This window comes from Rhinolophus ferrumequinum, chromosome X, assembly GCF_004115265.2.
Source record: "Rhinolophus ferrumequinum isolate MPI-CBG mRhiFer1 chromosome X, mRhiFer1_v1.p, whole genome shotgun sequence".
Classification (NCBI taxonomy): Eukaryota; Metazoa; Chordata; class Mammalia; order Chiroptera; family Rhinolophidae; genus Rhinolophus; species Rhinolophus ferrumequinum.
The window spans coordinates 5,683,089-5,700,862 of NC_046284.1; the positions used below are offsets into that span (position 1 = coordinate 5,683,089).

The 17,774-nt window shown below is 39.1% G+C and overlaps 1 protein-coding gene across 3 annotated transcripts in view; it reads left to right on the plus strand.

The window, feature by feature from the left end:
• The window catches only part of F8 (coagulation factor VIII), a 121,288-nt gene that overhangs the window by 65,958 nt on the left and 37,556 nt on the right, over positions 1-17,774 (plus strand). For 2 of the 3 annotated variants that reach the window (XM_033106138.1, XM_033106154.1), the window contains 2 exons: positions 4,181-4,390; positions 6,976-10,084. In XM_033106138.1, coding sequence (XP_032962029.1) covers positions 4,181-4,390; positions 6,976-10,084 — 3,319 coding nt within the window. The remainder of the gene's footprint in view (positions 1-4,180; positions 4,391-6,975; positions 10,085-17,774) is intronic. The other variant, XM_033106148.1, reaches the window with a different exon arrangement.

Here is a 17,774-nt window from a genome sequence, read left to right on the forward strand (position 1 = left end):
CCAGAACTGATTCATCTTATATGTGGAAGTTTCTACCCTTTAGCCAACACCTCCCCATTTCCCCCACCTCTCAGCCCCTGGTAACCACCATTCTACTCTCTGCTTCTATGACCTCAGCTTTTTTAGATTCCACATATAAGTGAAATCATACAGTATTTGTCTTTCTCTGACTGACCTATTTCACTGATGATCACCTTTCTCTGATGATTAGTGATGTTGAGCATCTTTTCATGTACCTCTTGACAATTTTTATGTCTTCTTTGGGAAAATGTCAATTCAGTTCCTCTGCCCATTTGTAAAATCAGATTTTTTTGTTGTTGTTATTGAGTTGTGAGTTCTTTATATATTTTGGATTTTAACCCCTTATCAGATAAATGATTTTCAAATATTTTCTCTCCTTCAGCAGGTTGCGTTTTCATTTTGTTGGTTGTTTCTGTTGCTATGCAGAAACTTCATAGTTTGATATAGTCCCACTTACTAATTTTTGCTTTTGTTGCCTGTGCTTTTGATGTCAGATCCAAAAATTCATTGCCAAGACCAATGTCAAGGAGCTTTCCCCCTATGTTTTCTAGGAGCTTTACAGTTTCAGGTCTTAGGTTTAAAGTCTTTAGCCCATTTCAAGTTAATTTTTGTGTGTGGTATAATGTAGGGGTCCAATTTTACTCTTTTGCGTGTGGCTATCCAGTCTTGCCAGCACCATTTATTGAATAGCCTATCCTCTCCCCATTGAGTATTCTAGGCACCCTCATCAAATATTAATTGTCCATGGAAACAACCGAAATGCCCATCAATAGACGACTGGGTTAAGAAACTATGGTACATTTATACAATGGAGTATTACGCAGCCATAAAGAAGAAAGAAATCTTACCATTTACAACATGGATGGACCTAGAGAACATTACGTTAAGTGAAATAAGTCAGACAGAGAAAGACAAATACCATATGATCTCACTTATATGTGGAGTCTAAAGAAAAGAATAAATGAATGAACTAATCAGAAACAGTTTCAGAGACATGGAGGAAAAACTGGGGGTTGCTAGATGGGAGGGGTGGTGGGTATAAGGGGGAAGGTGAGGGGATTAGAAAGCAGTCAGTAACCACAAGATTGCCACGGGGTTACGAACGTTAATTTCGGGAATGTAATCAATAATGTTGTAAAGATTTTGTAGGATATCCAGTGGACACTTGTCTTGTTAGGGAGACCACCTCAGGGAAGATGTAGATGCCTGATCACTGCACTGTACACCTGAAGCTGATGCTGAACAATAATGAATGTCAACTACAAGTTTATATATATGTGTGTGTGTGTGTGTGTGTGTGTGTGTGTATGCATAAATGTGTGTGTGTGTGTGTATGTGTGTGTGTATATATACATATATAATGTATATAGTTATAAGCGGAATACAGCATTAGGAATAGAGACACTGGAAATGTAATGGCTGTGTGCGATGTCAGAGGGATAGTGGATGGGGGAGCGGGTTGACACAGTGTGAGGGATATAAATGATAAATGTCTAACTATTACATTGTTTTGTGCACCTGAAACTAATAAAAAAATTAAAAAATAAATAAAAAAATAAATAATTTTTAAAAATCCAAAAATATAAAAAAATTTAGTGAGAACCAAAATATATATATTAGTTGCCCATATATATAAGGGTTTATTTCTGGACTTTCAATTCTGTTTCATTGGTCTGTGTGTCTATTTGTATGCCAATATCATATTATTTTTATTTACTATAGCCTTGTAGTATACTTTGAAATGGGAAAGAGTGATGCCTCCAGCTTTGTTCTTTTCTCAAGATTGCTGTGGCTATTGGGGTCTTTTCTGTTTCCATATGAATGGATATATATGCATCAGCATTTACCAAAGAGCTCGTTCTCTCTGCTACAGGTCTGAGATGCTGCCTTTATCATATATTAAACGCCCCTTTATATGTGTCTGTTTCTGGACTCTATGTTCCAATTGATATATTCATCTACACCTGCATTAAGACCATGCTTTTAACTATAATAGTTTTATAATATATTTTAATACTTTGTAGGGCAAGAAACCTTGATTCTCAATTAGCTGCACTAAGCTACTGTGTGAGCATTGCTAGTGGATCTGTGGGCTACCACCTTGCAGAGTAGACAAATGTTTATTGAATGGGTGGACGGATACATGTATGGAAGAGGCTTTCAGAGACAATTCCCTTTACAGACAGAAGTCAGTGTTACTTTTGTTTAGGTTTTGGTTTAGAAATAATTTCAAACTTACAGAAATGCTACAAGAATAGTACAGAGAACTTCCATATACCTTTTACCCAGATTCACTAATGTTTAACATTTTGCTATATTTGCTTTATCATTCTCTGGTTTCTCTTTCTATATATACTTTTATTACTTATTTTCCATTTGAGAATAGGTTGAAGACAGTGTGCTTCTTTATTATTTAATACTTCATTGTATAACTCCTATGAATCAAGAGACTGTCTTACATAACCAAAATGGAGCTATGAAATTCAGAAAATTTAACATGGATACGATACATTCATTGGCAACCAATATTCCAATTGTATCAATCGGTGCTGTCTTTTGTAGCATTTCCCCCGTCAAGTTCAGGGTCCAGTCCTGGATCCTGCACTGGATATAATTGTCCTGCTTTTTTGAAATCCGTTAGTTCTTGAATCTGGAATAATAATAGATGTTAGTTTTGATCATTTTTTTTTAATTTATTGGGGTGGCAATTGTTAGTAAAATTACATAGATTTCAGGTGTACAATTCTGTATGACATCATCTATAAATCCCATTGTGTGTTCACCACCCAGAGTCAGTTCTCCTTCCATCACCATATATTTGATCCCCCTTACCCTCATCTCCCACCCCCCACCCCCCTTACCCTCTGGTAACCACTAAACTATTGTCTGTGTCTATGAGTTTTTGTTTCTCATTTGTTTGTCTTGTTCTTTTGTTGTTTTTGGTTTATATACCACATATCAGTGAAATCATATGGTTCTCTGCTTTTTCTGTCTGACTTATTTCGCTTAGCATCATACTCTCAAGATCCATCCATGATGTCACAAATGTTCCTATATCATCTTTTCTTACCGTTGAATAGTATTCCATTGTGTATATATACCACAACTTCTTTATCCATTCATCTATCGAAGGACATTTTGGTTGTTTCCATGTCTTGGCCACCGTAAACAAAGCTGCGATGAACATTGGAGCACACGTGTCTTTATGTATAAATGTTTTCAGATTTTTTGGGTAGATACCCAGGAGAGGGATTGCTGGGTCATATGGTAATTCTATTTGTAATTTTTTGAGGAACCTCCACACTGCCTTCCATAACGGCTGCACCAGTCTGCATTCCCACCAACAGTGTATGAGGGTTCCTTTTTCTCCACAGCCTCTCCAACACTTGTTACTATTTGTCTTGTTGATGATAGCCATTCTGACTGGGGTGAGGTGATATCTCATTGTGGTTTTTATTTGCATTTCTCTGATGATTAGTGATGTTGAGCATTTTTTCATATGTCTACTTGCCATTTGTATGTCCTCTTTGGAGAAATGTCTCTTCAGGTCCTCTGCCCATTTTCCAATTGGGTTGTTTGTTTTTTTGTTGTTGAGGTTCATGAGCTCCTTGTATATTTTGGATATTAGCCCCTTATCGGAGGCACTGTTTGCAAAAATCTTCTCCCATTCAGTTGGTTGCCTCTTTATTTTGTCGATGGTTTCTTTTGCTGTGCAGAAGCTTTTAACTTTCATATAGTCCCATTCGTTTATTTTAGCTTTTACTTCCCTTGCCTTTAGAGTCAAATTCATAATTTCGATCATTTGATCAAGGATTTTGGGTTTTCTTTTCTGCTTTCTCCTCTGTGTAGTTACTATTTTTCTCCTTGCAATTAATAAGCAGTTTGTCGGGGAGAAATTTTGAGACCATGAAAATGCTCTGCCCCTCATCAAACTGCCCTCCATAGAATAGCATCCAAATCCATCTTTAGCATGACGGTCTATGACTCTCCTCACCTGGGGATTGGGACTTAGCTGATCAAGTATTAACAATCTACTTTTCTGGATGATGTAGTGCTATCTCTTTGGGGGCATAACACAATCATTTCTATCTCATCACAGCAATCCAAAATAATATATCCTGATACTGCTAAAACGTCTTGTTCTCCATTTCTTTTGCAGGCATCAATGGCTATGTTTTTGATAGCTTGCAGCTGTCCGTTTGTTTGCATGAGGTGGCATACTGGTACATTTTAAGTGTTGGAGCACAGACTGATTTCCTTTCTGTCTTCTTCTCTGGATATACCTTCGAACACAAACTGGTCTATGAAGACACACTTACCCTATTCCCATTCTCAGGAGAAACTGTCTTCATGTCCATGGAAAACCCAGGTTAGTTGTTCGTATTATTCTCTTACTAACAGCTGGGATTGCTTCAGTGCTCATTCATATGCTCTTTTGCCCAGTAGCTTACATTTGGGCAGATACTAAATGGGTTCAAGTGATTTGGGTAATTGCACGTATTTTAATGCCAGCACCACATCAAGTATTTAACTTAAATGTCTTTGCTCTAAAAAGTGCCATTACTTGCCATGGGCCAACATTTTCAGTGTGTTTACTAAACGTTAGTGGTGAGTAGACATTTATTTATACACGCAATTAAGATGTGCAGGCTAAATGTGTTTCTGTGTGCCTTGTGAATACTGGTATCATTGGGTAAACTCCACCCAGAAATCTTTGGGATGTGCATAGCAATGTCCGTTTGCACTCATGCCCTCAAACCAGCGTGCACCTTCGGGATGAACGTGGCTGTCAGCTTCTCATCCTCCCTGTCCCCAACACACAAACACCACAAGGCTTTTGAGAGCACCAGCCTTGTGATCAGAAGGCACCCTGACCTGGCCTAAAGCCAACACAGATGGTTGCTGCATTCATACAGTCAAGCAACAATTGCTAGGCCTCTCTCCACGCTCCTGGTCCCTCCCACCCCATCATCTGCAGAGGACACCACATACAACTACCTGCAGATTGTAGTTACTCTCTTCCAATTACAACTTTTCTGGAGATCAATCCTCATGGGACAATTTCTGGGGAACAAAAACCAGTCTCATCACATATAAATATATAGTCACCTTCATACCCAGAAACTTGTCTTACTTCCAGTGATGTACTTTTTTGTGGGAAGTGAGTGAAGAAGAACCTGACAGAACTCCAATGATACCTCTGAAAGTATCTTACTTATTTATGTTTATATCTTCGTTATCCATTTTCCAACTAAGTTGGAAATGCTCTGAGGACAGCATCCTTATCTTGCCACTGTACCCCTTGTTGACAGTGCCTCGCCTATAGTAGATGGTTAATAAATACTTTTCCAATGAACGAATGAATACGTGCAAAAAAGATTATGAAACAGTATGTACAATATGGTTGCAATCATCAAAACCAAAGAGAGTGTACGTATGTATACGCAAAGAAAAAATATTTAAAATATTAATATTTTGACTCTTAATACTTTGGTGATCACTTAAATTCTAAAGACAAATTAAAACTACTTTATGTGTCTCAAGGAAAAATTTTTAAGAAAGTTTTATTGATTACAACACTCAAGCTAAACAAAGCCCTTAGAGAAGATTTCCCCTGTTCAATATGGTGAAGTCTGATCTCTTTTGTTTGTTTTATTGAGGTAAAATTCATGTAACACAAAATGCACTATGCACTATTTTAATAATTTAAAATACACAATTCAGTGGCTTCCAGTACATTCACAATGTTGTCCAACCGTCACTACTATGTAATTCCAGAATATTTTTATCACCCCCAAAAGAAACTCTTTACCATTAAGAAGTCACTCCCCATTCTCTCCTCTCCCCCCCCCCCCCCCCCCCCAGTTCCTGGCAACCACTAATCTACTTTCTGTTCTATGGATTTGCCCCTTCTGGATATTTTATGTAAATAGAATAATACAATATTTGTCCTTTTGTGTCTGGCTTATTTCACTCAGCATAATGTTTTCAAGATTCATCCATGCCGTAACGTGTATCAGTACATCATTCTTTTTTTGACTATACAGATCACTTCACACCCTGCTTTAACCTCATATCTCCACAAAAAAAAGAAATGATAATTACGTAACGTAAAAAAGGTGCTAGCTGATGCTTTGGTGGTCATCATATTGCAATATATAAATGTATCAAACCAACACATTGTACACATTAAACTTACACAATGATACCTGTCAATTATATCTCCATAAAAAACCCAACTGTAGTCAGCAGGTTGGTCACTTGTTTTTTGTAAATAATGTTATACTGGAACACACACACAGACAAGAAATACTGTTAATTTTTGTATATTGACCTTGTATCTTGCAACCTTGCTAAATTTAACTTATAAGAGCTGGCAGTTATTGTATAGATTTCCACAAGGTTTTGTATGTATGCAATCACATTGTCTGCAAATATTGACAATTTCAGTTTTTCCTTTCCAATCCCTATGCTTTTTATTTCTATTTTTGTGCCTCATTTTTGAATAACAATGTGAGAGCAGGGTTTGAATGCAGGCAATCTGACTCTGGAACCTGTGCTACTATGTTACACAGCAGTAACAGCAGCCTGTATAAACTTTCCTGAGTTAAGTCATTGTCATGGTCAGAGTTGTGTGTGACTATTAAGACGATCTACTGTTGTGTGTGTTACTTACATTTCTCCCTTTTTATCCCAATATTTATTCACTTTAACCACAGCCCCTTCTTGTAGTCACAAACAGATATACCACAACAGCAGCAATACAAAAGCCACTTTTACTACCCTTGCTAGACTACTGTTACATGTGTCATGGATTTAACCCAATGGCCTGCAATATAATGGTAACAACTAGCATTTTTTCATTTATCTGGGAATAGGAGAGTGCCTCTAACACAGAACTTACTTGGAACCTGGGTTATGAGTAACCAGAGTTTTATTCTTCCTCATCTTCAGGTGTGTGGGCTCTGGGCTGCCACAACTCCGACTTTCGGAACAGAGGCATGTCAGCCTTACTGAAGGTTTCTAGTTGTGACAGAAATACTGGTGATTATTATGACGACATATATGAAGATATTCCAACTTCCCTGCTGAATGAAAACCATGTCATTGAACCCAGAAGCTTCTCCCAGAATACAAGGCACCCTAGCACTAGGCAAAAACAATCCAAAGCCACTATGACTCCAGAAAATGATGTAGAGAAGACTGGCCCTTGGTCTGGAGAGAGAGCACAGCTGCTTCAAGTACAAAGCATCTCCTCTAGCGATTTGTTGATGCTCTCGGGACAGAATCCTACTCCACATGGATTATCCTTATCTGATCTTCAAGAAGCCACATATAAGGCTGATTATCATTTACCTGGAGCAACAGAAAGAAACAAGCGCCCATCTGAAGGGGCACATCTCAGACCAGAGCTTCGTAAGAGTGGGGACAGAGGATTTACTCCTGAGCCAGAACTACAATTAAGAGTAAATGAAAATGTGGGGAGCACTCTAACAGTAGAGTTGAAGAAAGGTGATTTTAAAATTTCCAGCTTGTCAAACTATCTAATGACTTCACCAACAATTCCATCAGAAAAGTTGGCAGCAGGTACTGAAAAGACAGGTTCCTTACGACCCTCAAATATGCCAACTCACTTTAGTAGTCAATTAGGCACCACTGTATTTGGCAAAAATTCATCTCACCTTATTGAGTCGGGTGTACCTTTGGGCTTGAGGAAAGGAGATGACGAATCCAAGTTGTTAGAAGTAGCTTTAATGAATAGTCAAGAAAGTTCACCGGGAGAAAATATATTGTCAATGAAGAGTGACAGGTTATTTAAAGAGGAAAGAGCTCATGGATCTGCTTCATTGACCAAAGGTAATTCTTTATTCAAAGTTAATACCTCATTGGTAAAGACAAACAAGTCACCAGTGAACTCAACAACTAACAGAAAAACTCACACTGATGGCCCAACATTATTAATTGAGAATAATACATTGGTCTGGCAAGACAGTGTATTAAAAAGTAATGCTGAGTTTCAAGAAGTGACTCCTTTGATTCATGATGAAATGTTTATGGACAAAAACACTACAGCTTTGGGGCTAAATCATGTGTCAAATAAAACTATGTCATCAAAAAATATGGAAATGGTCCACCAAGAAAAAGAGGGTCCTGTACCAATAGGTGCAGAAAAACCAGATAGATCACTCTTCAAGATGCTGTTCTTGCCAGATTCAGCAAATTGGATAAAAAGGACCCAGGGCAACAACTCCTTAAGCTCTGAGCAAAGGCCTGGTCCAAAGCAATCCACATCTTTAGAATCAGAAAAATCTGTGAAGGATCAGAATTCCTTGTCAGAGAACAATACGGTGTTTGTAGAAGAGGATGAATTTACAAGGGACACAGGCCTCAAAGAGGTGATTTCTCCAAAGAGCAAGAGCATATTTCTTACTAACTTGACTAATGTCCAAGAAAATGATACATACAACCAAGAAAAAAAATCCCAGGAAGAGATTCAAAGGAAGGAAAAAGTAATCCAAGAGAACGTAGTCTTGCCTACAGTGTATACAGGCACTAAGAATTTCCTGAAGAATCTTTTCTTACTAAGCTCTAAGCAAAATGTAGTTGGTGTAGATGAGGAGACATATACTCCGATATTTCAAGACACCAGGTCATTAAATGATTCAGCAAATAGAGCAGGGAATCACATGGCCCATTTCTCAAAAATAAGGGTGGAAACCAATGTGGAAGGCTTGGGGAATCAGACAAGGCAAATGGTAGAGAAGTATCAAAGCACCACAAGGATATCTCCTAATCCAAGTCAGCGGAATGCCATGGATCAACGTGGTAAGCGGGCTTTGAAACAGTTCAGCTCTCCGAAAGAGGAAACAAAGCTCAAAATGGGGGTGATTTTGAATGACACCTCAACCCAGTGGTCCAAAAACATGAACTATCTGACCCAGGGCACTCTCACACCAATAGAGTACAATGAGAAGGAGAAAGGGGCCATTACTCAGTCCCTCATAGATGATTCCATGAGGAGTCATGGCATCATTCAAATGGATGGCTCTGCATTACCTGTTGCAAAGGTATCAGCACTTCCATCAATTAGACCTACAGATCTGACTAAGATCCCATCCCAAGACAACTCTTCTCATCTTCTAGCATCAGCCTATAGTTATACCTTCAGGGAGAGAAGTTCTGGGGCCCAAGAAAGCAATCATTTCTTACAAGGAGCCAAAAGAAATCTTTCTTTAGCCTTCCTAACCTTGGAAATGATTGGTGGTCAAGAAAAGATCAGCTCCCTGGGGGAAGGTGCTACAAACCCACTCATACACAAGAAACTTGAGAACACTGTTCTCTTGAAACCAGGCTTGTCTAAAGCATCTGGCCAAGTTGAATTACTTCCTAACGTTCATGTTCATCAGGAAAACTCTTTCCCTACAAAAACTAGTAATGCTTCTCCTGGCTACGTGGATCTCATCGAAGAGATCTTCCTTCAGACAACACAGGAACCTGTTCAATTGAATCAAGTAAATAGACCTGGCAAAGTGCCCTTTCTGAAATGGACAACTGAAAGCTCTGAAAACACTCCCTTCAAGCTGCTGGTTCCTCCTGGTTGGGACAGTCAATATGCTACCCAGATACCAAGAGAAGAGTGGAAATCCCAAGAGAAGTCACAAAAAGACATAGCTTTTAAGACAACAGACACCATTTCACCCCTAGACCCCCGTGAAAACAATCATTCAATACCGGCAATAAATGAAGGACAAGATAAGGCCCAAAGAGAAGCCACCTGGGCAAAGTTAGGAGGGACTGGAAGGTTGTCCTTTCAGAGCCCACCAGTCTTGACAGGCCATCAAAGGGAAATCCCCCTGACTACGCCTCAGCCAGACGAAGACAAAACTGACTATGATGATACCTTCTCAACTGAAATGAAGAGAGAAGATTTTGACATTTATGGTGAGGATGAAAACCAGGGCCCCCGCAGCTTTCAAAAGAGAACACGACACTATTTCATTGCTGCAGTGGAGCGGCTCTGGGATTATGGAATGGGTAAATCCCTCTATGCACTAAGGAACAGGTATGGGTACACTATTTATTCCTTTGTCCTGCTGTTGTGACCTTTGACTTTCCCAGGTGCAGAAACAATAGGAAAAGGCACTGACGCTCCAAAGATTGCTTTATAGAAGAACTCTGAGAACCAGACGGCAAAGTCTAGGTGAAGCTGAGGAGTAAATAGGTGGTTAGATGATGGCACCAACAGTGAGTTAAAAGATGGTAAATCCAGATGGCATGAAGCTCTTAGTCTGGGGCAAGGAGGGGGTGGAGGAGGAGAAGAGGGGCTTCCAGAAGGGTAGAGGAGTCAGAGTCAAGAAGCAGCAATGGAGAACAGGAAGAAAGTCAACCCTACCTAGCAGCCTTATGAGCTGCAGTAGAAGACGTATCTCATGACAGAGCCCTGAAGAGGCAGGAGGAGAAGTGAAGTGTACGGTAAAAAGGTTGAGGATGCAGGGAAAGTTGTTTTCCAGGGTATTGGGGGTATAGAGGGCAAAGTGGGAGGGCTTGATTGTTAGGGGAGCAGAGAGAGGTTGGGCAGGGGAGAGAAAGCACTGAGAAAGTTGGAAGATGAACATAAGGAGAGTCAAATAGTCAACAAATATTTATTGGGCACCTGCTACATGCCAGACACTTTTGTAGACATAAGTGCAGCAAATGAGTGCGGAGCTTACATACTATTGGGGAGAGTAAGACACAATAAATTAGTAGAAAAATGAAGGGCACTCTTGATGGTGCTATCCAGAAGACAGAATTGGATAATATGGTAGAGAGTGACTTGGGGTGTTACGCTAGCTGTGATGGTCAGAGAAATCCTCTTTGTGGAGTTGAGACCGAAATGATAAGAGGTCAGGCTGACAGAGCTCTGAGAGATGTTTCCAGGCAAAGGGAACAGGAAATGCAAAGGCCCTGAGAATAGAACATGCTTAGCATGTCTGAGGAACGAAAAAGGACCAGCATGACTGGAGTGAAGAACTGGCTGGGGGTGGGGCGGGTTGTGGGAGATGAGGTGACAGAGATGAGCAGTGCTCAGGTCATATAGGGGCCCTCTTCGTTACTCATTGTCACTTTCCAACCCTGCTTTCTACCTCAAGGGTGCCCCAATTGCTGCACAGCAACCAAAGACTATTTCCCCAGTCCACTGACTTTCCTACTCTCCTGGACCTCTATCTTGCACTTTCTGCTTTTTCCTAAAATCTCCAATACCTTTTGTCCATTCTCTAACACCCCTTCTCACCCTGAGATGTAATGAACCTCCACAGACATCCAATACCACATGTCCTGACATCTGTACCCGTGTAACGTCTTCATGCTTATGATGATAAATGGACGGCCTGTCTGCCTAAAGCCAACCTCTCCAGTTTTGCACTTCAGCCCATCCTTTCTCACCTCATAAAAAATGATGCTTCAGCAATTCCCCTTTTCTCTCTTACATCATCAGTTTCTCCCTCTCCCCCGGGTTAGCCTCATCCGTATCAATCATGCTATGTAATTTCTCTCTTTACCTTTTCAGAAAACATTTAAAAATGATTTCCCCTACTTGCTGCCTTTGCTTCTTTTTCTCTTATTCTTTCTTTTAGCCACTCCAAAGAGGCTTTTACCTCCATTATTTCCTAAAAACTACATTTTCCAGGTCACGGTTGTTCTTTACATTACTAATTCTCAGTCCTCGTCTTAGTTGAACTCTCAGTAGTATTTGGTAGTTGATTACTCTGTCTTTTATACATGTCCTCACTTGGTCTATCTGACACCACTGTTCTTTCATTTTTCTAAACTCACTGCCAATCTTTCCTTACCAACTTTGCTGGTTCTTCACCTCCCTAAACTTTAAATGTTAGAATGCTCTGGGCATTACTTCTCCAAACTCTCCTATTTTTTGTTTACACTCACTGTTGTGATGCTCTATCTACTCTTATGGTTTTACGTATTATTAATATGTAGATAATTTCCAGTTGTATTAGGCTAGTGCAAAAGTAATTGTGGTGTATAAGGTTAAAAATAATTGCAAAACCCACAATTACTTTTGCACCAACCTAAGATATCTCCAACTCAGATCTCTTCCTTGACCTTGAGATTTGCATATCAACTCCCTACCTTAACGTGTACAAAATTAGACTCTTAATTTCTGCCCCTTCCCCAAACCTGCTGTTTGCCCAGCCTTCTTCATGGCAGTCAATGACCATTATTTCCTTTCAGCTACTCAGACTCCGAACTTGAAGTTTGTCCTGACTCCTCTTTTTCTCTCACAACCACATCTAATCCACAAAAAAACCCTGTTGGCCATGACTTCACAAAATAACCAGAATTTCATTATGGACTGAGTATTGGATAAGATGAAAATGTACTGAAATGGAAAGTTGGAGATTGTTGACTAGGAAAAAAAAACAGTTTACAAAACAAGAGAAGACATTTAATAAGCTATTACTCTAGATGCTGTAAAAGTAATGTTTTTAATTTTAGAAAGATATGTCCATATTTTCAAATTTTCTACAATGCATATGTACTGCTTCTATAACAAAAATCTATTTAAAATAATAAAATCAATTCTACACACACACACACACACACACACACACACACACACAATCCAGCTACTTCTCTCCATCTCAGTGGCTACCGTGTGGTCTAAACCATAATCAGTTCTCACCCAAATCACTGCAATATCCTCTTAACTGGCTTCCAGCTTCCAGCCTTGCCCTCATACAGTCTTTTCCCAACATAGCAGCTAATTTTTCAAATTGTAATTGTAATTATTCTTCTCTGCTCCAAATCCCCCAGTGCATTTCCATCTCCTTCTGCGTAAATTCCAAAGCCCTCATGATGGCCTTCACGTTTCTGTCAGATGTGACCTTCTGAAACTTCTCTGCCCTCATCTCTTACTGCTCTTTCCCGCTCACTCTGCTGCAACTACCCTGGCCTCACTGCTCTTCCTCAAACAGATCAAGATGTCCCTATCTCTAGGCGTCTGCACTTTCCGTTCTCTGCTTGGAATTCTCTTCCACTGAGAGCCAAATGTTAGTTCTCTCACTTCTTCCAGGTTGCTGCTCAAATTTCTCTTTATCAGTGAGGCTTTCCCTGAACACTGTATATACGTATAGCTCCCACCACTTTTTCAATGCACTTACTAGCACCTGAAGTATTACACATTTATTTGTTTACTGTCCATCTTCCCCAACTAGAAGGTAAGCTCATTGGGAACATAAACTTTGAAGGTGTTGTTCAATGGTACATCCCCAGAACCTTGAACAGGCCCGGCATGTGAGAGACACTTACATAAATATCTGCTGAATGAACTAGTAAATAAATGATGGATGCAGGGAGGTAAAAGCAGATATTTCGTGAATGTCCACACTCCAGGGAACACCAATTAAATTGAGTTGTATAACACAGCTTCCATGGGCAAGAATGGAGGCAGGGAGACCAGTTAAGAGGCTATTGCAGTCATCCAGGTAAAAGAAGAAGTTGTTTAGGCCGGCATAGTGGTGGTGAAAATAAAATAAAATTAAGTACATAAATAAATAAAAGGAAGGGTGTTGAGTATAATTTGAAGATAAGCAGATAGGGCTTACTGTTAGATTGAGTTTGGGGGGAATGGGAAAAGAGGACTCAAAGAGTATTTTCAGTTTTTGTCCTGAACAACTAGGTTGATGATGGTTACATTTAATGAGATGTGGAAGGCTTGAGGTAGAACATTTTTATTTGAGGAAACACAAGCGTCTGTTTTACACATAGTTTGTCTGAGATGCCCATTAGCCATCCAAATTGGGATGGTAAGCAGGCAGATAGATATATGAGTCTGGAGTCCAAGGAAGAGGTCTATGCTACAGATATAAATTTTGGAGTGATAAACATATTGATAGCATTCAAATAAGACCTGATGGGATCATCAAGGGAGTAAAAGTAGATATAAACCATGCCCACTTTAAGCTGGGTCCCCAAAGGGCTACAATCCTCAAAGTCATGGTAAACCAGTTAACTTGCCCTTCATTGACTTACGTGCCACTCTTCTGTCATCTGTGTTGTCCACGAAATCTCTGTTCTTGATCATAATTCAGCCAATCTTCGATTGGCAGTACCTGCAGACCTGTGGCAGAAGAAAACATAAAATTTCTGTGAAGAAACCAACATCCTAGACTTCAACTTACTTTCATAAATACTTCAGATGCAATGTCCAGAACACAAAGATACTGGGTATAAAACAATACAAGAAAAAGGAAGCAAGAAGCCACAGAAAAAATAGCGAGCCAAAACAAACTCACAAACTTAAGATGAAGGAATCATCAGATACAGTTATTAAAACACCCACACATCCTATAGAAAGAAGTGGTGAACTAGTAGGTAAGAAAAGAAACAAAAACTCTGCAGCATACAGAGAATTTTTTTTAATGGAAAATACAAAAGAGATAATAAAAGACTATGATCAACTGTATTTTACAAAGATGGATGTATCAATATATCCAGTCCTCCAGTGTGACCTTTCTATTCTCCCATTCAAGAGATAGAGTCTAATTTCCCTCCCCTTGATTTGGGCTGGCACTATGACTCATTTGTGACCAATGGAATATAACAGAAATGAGTGACCTATAGATGTGATGGAAGTGATGATGATTCCTGAGGCTAGGTCAGCAAATATTATGCAGCTTACATCTAGTTCTCATGGGATGTTTTCTCTGGAAGAAGCCAGCCTCCATCCAAGAAATCTGACTACCAGGGTATTACCATGTTGAAAGGTCATACGTAGGTCCTCTGATCAAGAGTCTCAGCTGAATCCAGCTTTTCAACATTCTCCACCAAGGCACCAGACATGTGAATGAAGCCATTTTGGACCCACCAGACCAGCCCAGATGCCAGCTGAATACCACTGAATGACCACATTTGACACTATGAGTAAAACTATTATCTAGCCAAGCCCTACTAGAATTTTTGACTTAACAAAATTGACAAGTATAATAAAATGGTTGTTTTAAGGCACTAAAGTTTTGAGGTAATTTGTGACAGAGAAACGTATAACCAGAATAGAGACATAGAGGACAGAGTATAAAGAAGTAACCTATTTTTAGAATGAGAGGAAAGAGTGATTAGAGGGGAAGCAATGTTTGAAGAGGTAAATAGCTGAATATTTTCCAAAAATGAAAAGAAGTCATCAATGCACAATTCAAGGAGCTCAACAAATCCCAAACGGGATGAATAAAAAAAATCAATGCTTAGGTACATTTCATCAGAGGGAAAATGAAGAAAACCCAAGAGAAAACTCTTAAAAGCAGCCAAAGAAAGAAGCTTACATTCAAATGAGACACAGAGAGGTGACTTCAATAATACTAATTAAAGAGAGAAGACAGGGAAATGATATCTAGAAAGCACTGAACTACAATAACTGCCGACCTAGAATCATATACCCATCAAAAATATGAGTCAAGGAGCAAGGCAAAGTAAGGATATTTTCAGACAAACAGAAACAGATATTTCAGCACTACCAAAAATCCGCTAAAAATGTCCTAATGATATAACTCAAACAATCGAAAAGTGATACCGAATGGAAGATGTGAGAGGTAAGAAGGACTGAAAAGCAAAGAAAGTGTAAATATATGGATAGATACAAATAAACATTGTTTGTATAAATAATGATAAAATGTTTTATGAGCTTTAAGATGTATAGAATTGCTTTTTTTCACAACAGGTTTGCCACCATAACACAACTGTTACAGAAACCACTCCTAAATCTAAGCCAAAATGGGAAAGCAAAAATTCCTATCACCTTTGTCGTCATTGGACATGTAGGTTTGGGCAAATCCACCACTTCTGGCCATCTGATCTACAAGTGTGGTGGGATCGACAAAAGAACCATGGAAAATTGGAGAAGGAGGCTGCTGAGACGGGAAAGGGTCTCTAAGTGTGCCTGGGCCTTGGATCAACCGAAAGCTGAACACGAGCATGGGTGGCATCACTACTGATATCTCTGTGGAAATTCGAGAACGCCAAGTATTATGTGACCATCATGGATGCCCCAGGACACAGAGACTTTTTCAAAACACAATTACAGTCACATCTCAGGCTGACTGTGCTGTCCCGACTGTTGCTGCTGGTGATGGTGAATGTGAAGCAGGAATCTCCCAGAATGGGCAGACCCGTGAGCATGCCCTTCTGGCTTACACACTGGGTGTGAAACAACTAACTGTTGGTGTTAACAAAATGGATTCCACTGAGCCGCCTCACAGAAGAGATACGAGGAAATCATTAAGGCAGTCAGCACCTACATTAAGTAAATTGGCTACAGCCCTGACACAGCAGCATTTGTGCCAATTTCTGGTTGGAATGGTGACAACGTGCTGGAGCCAAGTGCTTACATGCCTTGGTTCAAGGGATGGAAAGTCACCGATAAAGATGGCAATGCCAGTGGAACCATGCTGCTTGAAGCTCTGGATTGTATCTTGTCACCAACTTGTCCAACTAACAAGCCTTTGCGTCTGCTCCTTCTCCAGGATGTCTACAAAATTGGTGGTACTGGTCCTGTCCCTGTAGGCCCAATGGAGACTGGTCTTCTCAGACCCGGCATGGTGGTTACCTTGGCTCCAGCTTTACAAGAAATGTTAAATGCAGCGGGGGAAAGGCCAAAACCAGAAATAAGAAAATACAGAGGAAAAGAATCTCACTGGTAAAGGCAAATATATAATAAACACAGTAAATCAACCACTTAAAAAGCTAATACGAATGTTAAAAAACAAAAGTAGCAAAATTTACTATAACTACAATAAATAGTCAAGGAAAGCACAAAATGAAAAGATATCAAATATGATGTCAAAAACATAAGGGGGTAGTAAAAATGTAGTGCTTTTAGAATGTGCTAGAACTTAAATGTCCATCGGCTAAAAATAGAGTGCTATAGATATAGATGGATAGATATGAACCTCATGGTAACCACAGACCAAAACTATGTATTATTTATAACAGACACACTTAAAATACAAAGACTCAATTACACTGAAAGTAAACCTAAAGTAAGAGGTTTCTAGAGATAAAGTGGAAATGTTATAATAATACAACGGTCAATTCAATAGGCAGACAGAACTTTCTGAAATTTGTATTAACCTGATTATAATAATATAACTTCAAAATACGTAAAGTAAAACTTGACAGAATTAAATGGAGATATAGATAAACTCACAATCGTATTTCAAGGAAACTGAAAGAACAGACCCAAACATCAATAAGGATACAGAAGATTTGAACAGGATTAATGACACACAGCCACAACTGCAGTTTTAACATGTTTTCAAGTTCACATGGAACATTTAATGAAGCAGATCATATGCTATGCCACAAAACAAGAAATTTTAATGTATTGAAAACATATAAAATATGTTCTCTAATAAATTAATCATTTAGAAGTTTAACTGGAAATTAAGCAACACACTTCCAAATCTGTCAAAGAAGAAATTATGATGGAAATTATTAATATTTTAACCAAATGTAAATATGATGTATTAAAACTTGTGATATGTAGCGAAAGCAGTGCAAAGAGAGAAATCTTGCAGAGGAAAGAATGACACTTCCAGGTATCAGGAGTTATTGTAAAGCTACAGTAATTAATCAAGTGTGCTATTAATATAAGGATAGACAAATATGTCAGTGTAATCCCTGGATTACAAGGTTGGGTTAACATTTTTAAAAGCCATTGTAATATGTCACATTCACAAGACAAAGTAGAACAAACATAT